The sequence below is a fragment of the Pygoscelis adeliae genome, unplaced genomic scaffold (assembly GCF_000699105.1).
Source record: "Pygoscelis adeliae isolate BGI_AS28 unplaced genomic scaffold, ASM69910v1 Scaffold298, whole genome shotgun sequence".
NCBI classification, from domain to species: Eukaryota; Metazoa; Chordata; class Aves; order Sphenisciformes; family Spheniscidae; genus Pygoscelis; species Pygoscelis adeliae.
The window spans coordinates 4,132,277-4,141,996 of NW_008825303.1; the positions used below are offsets into that span (position 1 = coordinate 4,132,277).

The 9,720-nt window shown below is 50.9% G+C and overlaps 1 protein-coding gene and 1 long non-coding RNA gene across 3 annotated transcripts in view; both read right to left on the reverse strand.

The window, feature by feature from the left end:
* Positions 1-2,102, reverse strand: part of SEMA7A (semaphorin 7A, GPI membrane anchor (John Milton Hagen blood group)) — a 26,194-nt gene extending 24,092 nt beyond the window's left edge. For both annotated transcript variants that reach the window (XM_009330082.1, XM_009330081.1), the window contains exon 1: positions 1,982-2,102. In XM_009330082.1, coding sequence (XP_009328357.1) covers positions 1,982-2,093 — 112 coding nt within the window. In that variant the 5' untranslated portion in view covers positions 2,094-2,102. The remainder of the gene's footprint in view (positions 1-1,981) is intronic.
* Positions 2,103-7,763: 5,661 nt separating this feature from the next.
* Positions 7,764-9,720, reverse strand: part of LOC103922013 — a 4,283-nt gene continuing 2,326 nt past the window's right edge. The window contains exons 3-4 of the long non-coding RNA XR_663866.1: positions 9,333-9,466; positions 7,764-7,863 (exon numbers count right to left, since the gene is read on the reverse strand). This is a non-coding gene — a long non-coding RNA (uncharacterized LOC103922013). The remainder of the gene's footprint in view (positions 7,864-9,332; positions 9,467-9,720) is intronic.

Sequence of the window (9,720 nt, forward strand, 5' to 3'; positions counted from 1 at the left end):
CCCCCCCCCCCCCCCCCACCCTCCAGGACCGGGGCGCGAGCCGCAAACCGAGCCCTGCAACGCCGTCACCCCCACGGCAAGGGACAAGCTTCTATACGTGGATACAAAACAGCAGCAGCATTTTGTATAGAAATAAAAGGGAAGATAAGCAAGAACACAGTCTGCAAGGTTGAAGCACTTGCTTCGACCTGCAGGTTTTACTAAAGATGCTGCCCTTGCCTTTCACTGTGCCTGGAGCACTGGGGAAGTTAAAGAGGGCTCCCCGCCACCCACCGCATCCCCTTTGCCCCCATCCCATTTCTTCACCCTTCCCCAGAGCCTCCCCTCCACCCTCCTCCTCACCCACAGACCCACTTCCTAAAAGGCAGAGGTTATGCCAAGTAAAATGGAATCTGTTAAATAGGACACGTGAGTGACTCTTAATGAGTGTGCCACACAGCTACCTCTGATACCTCCCTAATTGAAATCCCTCTTGGCCTATGTCCCAGCTAAGCTCTCACTCAAAAGAAAGGAGAGAAACAGAGCTAAGCATAAGCTGATCCCCTTGCAGGGAAGTGTCCTAACACTAACTGGTTTCGGTGTTCCTCGGTGACAAATCCTTGCTGCGTACAATGCCGGGAAAGCCACCGTCTGACACGGATGCAGGGAAAGGCCAAATGACCGTACTGCGTGCGCAAGCCAAGCACAGCCCACGGAGACCGGTGGAAATCAACCCCCCAGGTTGGCTCTTCCCCCTCGGCACAGTTTTACTCCAGGACAGGCATTTCCAAGCACACCAGACCCCTGTAATTCAACTTTCCCCACCCCCTCCCCTAAGCGGCACGGGGGAAACGTCTATGGAGAAATACGTGACCCCCATCCTCTGTTCAGTCTCGGGCTCCATGCCTTCTCCCCCTCTTGCGTCCCGTTTTCTGGGCCACTTCATTTCCCAGGTGAATAAAACAAATGACGCAATACTAGGAGCAACCTTTCGCTGCCCTCCCTGCCGGTGTCCCTCCCTTTTGTGCGACGGGCAGAGGCCACCTCCGAGCCACGCACCCACCGCCCTCCCCTCTGCTCCTGGCCCTTCATCCGCAGGCAGCGACGGGCCTGAAGAAGAAGGGCACAATAAATAACGGCAGAAGAATAACAGATGGCGCAGAATAAACCACGGGAAATTCGTGTCCTCTGAAGTTGCCGGAGAAGAGGAAAGACAGAGGAGCTGTTGTACTGCAGAGCAGCGTGAGATCCGCAGCTCAGCTGAACCCGCCGGCTTAGCCAAACACCAGAACCGCCGGGGACAAGCCGGTGTCTTTTGTTAAAGCCTCCCTGGAGGGTATTAATCAAAAAGCTTGGAAGACACATGATAAAAACAGTAAATGTTAGTCTGCTCTTTTTAACACACGAAGCTTGGGCTGTGCTCTAAGCTTGCTCCGTGAAAACATTTCTTTGTTCAGTTTCTGCTAAGATCGGATCTGATTATAAGTCCTTGCGTGCCATTTCAGACAAATATATTTTCTCAGAGAATAGAGATCTTCTGCAAATATTTACTCACAGAACTCATTTGCAGCTAACAGGGTAAGTACATCAGACAAACAAGAAAATTAACTGTATTGTGCAAATACACTTCTCCATTTCTCCCTGCAAGTTAGGGGAAATGGTCACTGTTTCAGGGCATTTTCGACGGCCTTTAATATCCCCAGCTTGTAGGAAAATGTTTTTAGAATGTATAAAGGAAAGGACTTGGCAAGAAGAGGGATCTAAAAATTCAATTAAAAGCAACCAAGGAAGCCAGAAGCCCCTTGTGAGATCACAGGCATTTTAGCTCATTTTAACGGAAGCCCAAAGTCTCCCTGAAGAGACAAAAGAAATAAAAAAAGACCAACTCTTCTCAAAAGACAAGACACAGGTAGAAAATACACGGCGCAGGGAGTAGCTGTCAGCTGCAGACACTGCTGCTGCCGCGTCTCAAGGTTGCAGCCGACCGCAGCCCGGGGCTTACCTTGCGGAGCTGTGATGATCCGGGGGTTCACCTTGGAGCGCCCCGCTGCCCACACGCCCAGCTGGCTGGCCCACAGGGCCACGAAGAGGGCAACGGGTGACCTCCTGCCCATATTCAGCGAGCAGAGATCCTCAGCTTGTGAGGCTGACAGCTGCATCGCTTGCCTTATACAAAAGAGTGGGCAGCATTCAGCACAGCCAATGGCTGAGACAGAGGGTGGGACTACGTTTAACTTCCTAGGAAGCAACGGAAAAAAAAATAAAAATCCAAAGCGACTCTTCTCATTTCGCACCGGATCTTCAGCAGTTGGTACCTGCAGGCTTTGCTGGGGGTTTTGGTCCTTCTGCCTTTTTTTTCCCCCCTCCTTCTGTAAGGGGAAGGTGGGAGTCCGACGGCTTTGTTCACCCTCAGGCTCTTGAGAAAAGCTGCAGCTGGCCCAAGCCTTGCAATCAACTTATCACAGAGACTTGTAAGAGGAATGTTAAGGTCAGTACGAATGCAATAAGAATGAAAACGTGTGTGTGGGTGTGGGTGTGGTGTGGTTTCACCCGGCAGGTAGCTAAACGCCGCACAGCCGTTCGCTCGCTCCCCGCCCCTGCAGTGGGATGGGGGAGAGAATCGGGGGAAAAAAAAAAAGTAAAATTCGTGGGTTGAGATAAAGACAGTTTAATAGGACAGAAAAGGAAGGGAAAATAATAATAATAATAATAATATACAAAATAAGTGATGCACGATGCAATTGCTCACCACCCGCTGACCAATGCCCAGCCAGTTCCCGAGCAGCCATCACCACCCCCCGGCCAACTCCCCCCAGTTTATATCCGGAGCATGACGTTGTATGGTATGGAATAGCCCTTTGGGCAGTTTGGGTCAGCTGTCCTGGCTGTGCCCTCTCCCAGCTTCTCGCTGGCAGGGCAGGGGAAGCTGAGAAGGCCTTGACTGACTAGCGTGAGCGCTGCTTAAACATCGGCGTGTTATCAGCATTGTTCTCATATGAAATCCAAAACCCAGCACTGCACCAGCTACCAGGAGGAAAATTAACTCTATCCCAGCCAAACCCAGGACAGTGGGTAAGAAGGCACAAGAAGCAACAGCAGACCAAGGGTGCAGAGACCAATAACAAAGGATTGCCGCTCCCAGTTGCTTAAATAGAGGGACGCGTCGAGGCCAGAAATCCGTGCTGGGACGTCGAGGCAGCAGGAACAGCTCGCTAATAGAAGAGCCCGCTCTACCATCAGGGCAATGCAGCAAGGCTGCAGCTTATCTCATGTGCCAGCCCTCCTCCTGCCAGTGCTACAATTAGATAACAGCAGAAATTTTTTATCCTAGCAAAATAAAACACTGCCCAAAAATTCATTTGTCATCACAAGTCAGGAAGACTACGAGACAAGCACCAGAGACCCGATGATGACTCTGCTGCATCCCTTACCCTGTGTCACACAGCCCCTCGCCAGACCAGCCAAACTCGCACCACGGTGCTTGTGAGTGTGCGGGTGCGAGTGTGGGAGTGAATGACATCCCAGAGAGCATGTGGAGAAATCCGCCGGGAGCTGGGATGAAGAAATACTCCCTTCCCTAAGATCCTGCCCCAACTTCCGTGATGCTAATGTTCTCCGAAAGGACGGTATGCTGAGCACGCCCTCTCAGGGGCCGGCCTGCCACAGGGCTGTGGCACAACCTTTGGAAAGTCACTTTGCTTTGCCACACCTCCCCATCCTCCCCATTCCCCACCGGGACGCCAGGAAGGGCTGACGGTCTTTGTGAAGTGCTGCGAGGTTTGCTAATGAGAAGAGCAGGGCATTACACGCAAGGAAAGCGAGGTCGGACGTGACCAGAATAGGAGAGCCCCACGGGGAACTCACCAGGATGAGAGACACAGCTGCGCTCTTTAAAGTTGGTATTGAAGCTAGACCCAGGCCTGCTCCGCTCCTGAAGGAGACGAACAGCGGGCAGGGCGAGGGGGGCATTTTGGAGGAAGCAAAAAATTAATGAGCCAGCTAATGGTGAATTTTAAGGGCCCACAGGAATTTCCCACCAACCCTAAGCATGGGGTTTCAGCTTTCTCTTTAACCAAATATCTGCTTGGGTAATTACAGTATGATAACATACAGCTCATCTCTGGTTTTTCACTTTTGGACATGGTGATTCCCAGTCTTGAACCAGTTTGAGCTGCTGCTCACCTCGAAACAACTGCCCGTTGCCCCCCCAGAGGCGGCTGTATTTCTCTGCCTGCCCCATTGCTCCCAGAGGTACTAAACCCTCTTATCACTTGTTTTCTTGCAGAGAAGGCTTGCTAAAAAACATTTAATTTATTAAGGCTCTTTCACACAGTCGGGAGTGAAAAAGAAACGTCATTTGTAAATCAACAGCCTAAGCCATACGACCCATGCTGGTTCCTTAATAAACATGGGGACTTAGCATTTTGCATCCACCCTGAATTTGGGCTACACTATGAGAGTTGCATACGTTATTATCTGCTTTGCCTTTTATGACACGACGCAGCTGGCGGGCTGGGAAACGGGCTTTCAACTCCCACTCTTGACAAAGTTGCCAACTGGAAACACAGAAGGGTTCTGATCAGAGATGAACAAGGAGAGTTTCTGCCTTATTAGAACAGTAAATCCTTTGCTTTTCCCTTTTCCTTGCCCGTAACTAAGAGAGCCGGGGACTCTGCATGGTTAGTTTTTAGGGTTTTTTTCCACCTACAGCTAAATACAATGCTCCTGTGTATAAAATTCAGCTGCAAACTCCCCCAAGACCTTGGAAGTGTTCAGCTCTGGGCTCTTTCTATTTCAACACATGATACCACTCCATCTCCTAGACCAGGAGCTGAGCCACCCCATGAACATGACTGCATTGTGGTCCTGGATTCAGAATGATGCTGTAGCACCTTTGCTTTTGCTAAGCAAGAGACTCGGCAGACAGCTTGGTGTGTATCAGTCAAATGCAAAGCTGTGTGAGATCTCTGCACGCAGCTCACCAGGAAAGGAGCCCGCAGCAGAGGAGAAAAAAAAAAAGAGACAGTGGTGGAACACGCAAGTATACAGGAGCATCCCACCCAAAATGCTGGTTACAACTCTTCAAATGAATGGTCTTCATTAAAACTGAGCTTTCACCCAAATGCCTTTGCTCCCTCCAGAAGCTACAGCTCCCCTTAGCGTCCTTTTTCCTCCCCACAAGCTCCTTCAGGGCAGCAACGTGACTGATCAGCCTGGGTGAGCCTGACTCCCACAGATGCAGAAACATCAGATCATTCCACAGGACAACATTGGGAAAGTGACTTCAACACACAGGCAAGATGTGGAGGGTCAAGGGAGTGGCATGACACACACTGTGCAATGCATTGGGAAAATAACCCCACCGTGAGTTCCCCCAGGCAGGGCCGTCCCACGGAGACGTACAAAGCAGCACAGTGCAATGCTGCACACGTTTGATCAAGGAGCAGCCCACCTTGTACGCTGCGGAGGAGCGCAGAGCTGATTTCAAGGTCGCTCCAACCCTGTACCAGTTTGCAGGGGGTGCTGAACACAGAACAGTGCCCTGAATACAGCCAGAAACCCGCTGTGCATTAAGTACACACGCACCCATCTCAAAGCGGGCAAGCACTTCTGCAAAAGTTTCTTTGCTCACGGCCTGTTCAGCCACATGCCGTGTCCTCCACAAGGAATGCATACACAAAGAGATCGGATTCCAGGCATGAAATCCCACCTCAGCCCCCTCCTCCAGAGGTTTCCGTCTGCTTCACTCAGGTATCAAAACTTCTACAGGGCAAATTACGTGCGGTTTTTTCCAGATCATGCTACTCAGTTCCAACAAGGATCAGAAGGCAGCTTCCCCTAAGTACCTTGTAAAAATCGTAAAGCACGTATTTTCCTTAAGAGGATCAGTTTTATTCATCAATGCAGAGGAAACAGGCTGCTTGGATGTTTGTGGCCTGCCACGTTTGTGGCCCAGGCAGTCTAAGTATTATGAAACCTCCCGGTTTTGTTGGCACCTTTTCATTAGAGAAGAGCAGGTATGTTAGAACATTATTCACAAGAACATATCAATTGCCTTCTGCTAACCCCAGGCCAGGAAGGTGACCCTGGGAAACAGGCAGTAGGCGTGACGGGTTTGAACACAGACAAATCTTCCACGAAAAAAAAAAAAAAATCAACACCACAAACATTCTTATCCCTGCGACAGCCAGGCAAGATCTTTTCTCTGTTGTGCCATCTCTTCCAGAAACCTGACAAGCACATCTCGATCTCTGGCTGTTATCAGCCATGGCAGCTTCAGAGCAGTACAAAGAGGGACCTTTCTGAACGTGGCGCAAAGGGCTGAGGATGTTCACCAGGTCCGTCACGCCACACGTGTGCATGCGTTTCCACAGTCCCTCCCAAGATGGGACTGGGAGACTGCATGTTTTGACACAGAGCAGGGGAAATCCTCTGATAAACCCCGCCTGCGCAGGGACCCTGCGGCAGGATGGACTGATGTCCCGTGAGGCTGGGGCACAAGTATAAATGACCGTTATAGAGCTTTGGAAGACCAGATCTTCAATTTCTTACCCCTTGCGTTTTGCCTTTGGGAGCAAGTAGACTTATAGGCATGGACTTTGAGAGGAAAAAAGTGAAATTCCACTCAGTTTCTTTTGGCACTGACCAACAAGTCTTTCAGATGACAAAGTGAGGTGGGAAGGAAGCATAGCAGATCATTTATCAGCAAGCTGCTGCATTCTGCTTTCAACACACAAATCCTCCCCTCCAACTCACATTCCTCGCAGACAGCTACCGCAACCTCAACCATCCCCTCCTAAAGCCACAGCCCTGCAACGGCTGTCAACCCTTCAGCCTCTCCAGGCATGCTGGTTTTATGCAAGCACATCTCCATCGGCTGTTTAAGCTGGACTGAGTCTGGAGGGGCCGATCAGCCGGTATACCTCCCCCTCTCAGTTCTGCCATGACGCTGAAGGACAGCACAGTAAACCTACTGCCCCAAGAAGCGTCACTAAAGGGGTCAGAAGCCCCCACGTGCTAAATGCCACTCCCAGGGCTTTAAAAATGAATCAGGGAAAGGGGAGAAGGAACCGTGTGCCCCAGGACATCTTTTTCTAGTAGATCAACCCCTTTGACTTGCCAAAGGAAACCTGTGCTAGAGCCGCCTCGCACTCAACTCCTTGGGGAGCAGCACAAAACCCCTAGCTGGGACTCCTCTTCTTCCGTGCTTTCCCCTCTGCTGCTGAGGAAACCCCCGGACCTCACCCTAGGCAGGGCCTCCCAGACCAGAGTTTCATGGCGCTATTCACTGATCCCAGCAGCTTGCAGAGGTCCCGCCCTAGGACTAGCCACAAACAAACTCAGCTCATCTAGATGACCCCAAACCACACCTCACCCTTTTCCATTGCAAACACCCATTTGGTTGGCAAATACATCCCACCTGAATGCTCGTCACATTAACTAGCAGCACTGTCAATAGTGATTCAGTGAGAAGTCACCCACAGAGCAGGAAAGGAGGTAAAACAGATGCAAATCAGCGACACAGACTGCCAAAAGCACGAGCACCCCTCAGACAGGGGTGCCAAAGGCTTTAGGCAGAGTAAATAAAACCCAGTGCAGAGTCCTTCCCAATTAAAAGAAAGTTAAAACAAAAAGGACAGAAACAAGTGGCTTTGCTGAGATTGATCTGCCACGCTCCCGCTACGAGAGCTGCACGTTGATATATTAATGCTGCACAGCGTGCCAGCTCTGTCTTCCTACGAGGGCCCAGCAGGCCAGGCTGTGTTTTGCTTACCTGAAACTCCTGGTGTTTCTTTTCTTGACCGCTGTGCTCCTCTGCTTCCCGGCAGGGCCTGGATTTCAGGGCAGCATCACCACGTGCTGCAGAGCAGCTACCACGCTCTCCTGCAGGAACGGCTAAGTTTCAGCAGTGGGCAAAGCAGCCTCCTCAGCAGTACCGATTCCCACATCTGCCAGCTGCTCTGAACAGGCCTAAGAAGGGTCCGGCACCCATCATTCCATACACAAGCTTATACGCCCCCTTTATCAGCCTCATTAAACACACAAACTCCTCCTGGTAACACACAAGTTAAGGTTCACTCTCCACAATCTACTCTCCCATCCCCTGCGATAATACGGGTTGGAATTTAAGTCCACATTTTTCTCTGGGGAATCAAAGCAAGTCACCTGGTCCCCAAGAAACCACTTCAAACTGCTGCTGGGAAAAATGCCAGCAGAATCTCTTACAAGCTGGCCAGGCACATAAGATTAAGTGGAGGCTGCTCAGGAAAGTAAACTATTTTAAAGATATTAAGTTGACCTTGCAGTGTTCAAGTACTTCCAGCAGTGATATCTGTCTCGCCAGGAAGGGAGAGACATCTAAAAAGTGGTCTACCTCCTGCTCCTCCTTCCTATTTTGGCCCCAGCTAGCCAACCCTGGGCCAAATGACGCAGAAGATAAGTGTCTGCAGTTCAGCACTGTCCTTGGCTCTAAATTCAGAGCCTGCCTGGTGACACGAAGGCTCGGCACCACAGATGCCCTGGTTTCTCTTTCCATCAGACGTGGGAAGCCCGCCATCTCTTCCAGCAGGAGAGTGGGAACAGCTCGGGATCTCACCATGTGCTGGACCCGTTTGACTTATTTTTCCCTATGACCCGTCAGAACTCTTGAAAGGGACACTGGCCTGGGCAGGGAAGAAGGGCTCCTCTTTCTTCCTGCCTGTCATCTGCCCTTTCTTGTACAGGCTTCATGCCTGTCACCTGCTTCCTGGTTATTATGTGTCCGGATAGCTCCCACACGGCTCATTCGGGAAAGCGATCGCAGGAAGCCATAAGCAACCAGGTCACGGGCTTTTGGGAGAGGAGGAAAAGAAGAATAAAAAATGAGGTGGAGGAAGAATAAATGGACATGAACTTGTGCGACCAGACACCAGCTGGCAGGATCCACGGGATGATTAAATCATGCATAACTGAGGATCCTTTGGGATCAAAGCATTTAATGCCAGGGAGCTACACCTCGGAATGGAATCCTCCGGAGACAGGACGGTCGGCACTCCTTCCCTTCCCTGGAACGGGGCCGTACACAAACAATCCAATTACACAAAGGTAAACAGTTTAGAGTCTGTCTGTGGGATGTCAGGGCAGCACGCTGAGCGTTACTGGGGGATTAGAGAGCTCTGCTGTCATTAGCAACCCTTTCTGCTTCAGCGAGATTAAGTCACAATTTTCTACCTGACTGCCCGACTCCCCTAGCTGTCCTTGTCACCTGTTGCTGCTTTAGTGGCCACAGCAGTCCCAGGCACCCAAAAATTAAACCTCAGAGCTTTACTGGGACCACCGCCGCCCCCTTTAGAGCGTGACAGCCCCGAAGTTACCTGTGCCACAGTCCCCGGCTGCACCTCATCTCCTCCTTCCAGCTGCGGAACACTCTCGTGGGTCGCAGACTTTGAACGTGGGGCTAAACTGCAGGACTCCTTGCTGCGGGGTGGCACGGAGGCTGCAAGTTTATCTGTGTTCAAAGAAAAAAGTTAACTACCAACACCCCGTTTCTAGCTCTAAAAGTCCCTAAGCCTCAGATCACTGGATGCTGGAAAAATCTATTAGAGATGGCTCTTTCTCTTGTTCTTACGGTTTTTCTGCAGCATCTGTTATTGGCCACTGCAGGAAGACGGGGGGACTCTGGCTCTCATCTTGCGTAACCCATTTGATGCTTTTACCGCCCCTGGAGCGGAACTCCACAGCTTTCCACAGCTTCTCCCTCAA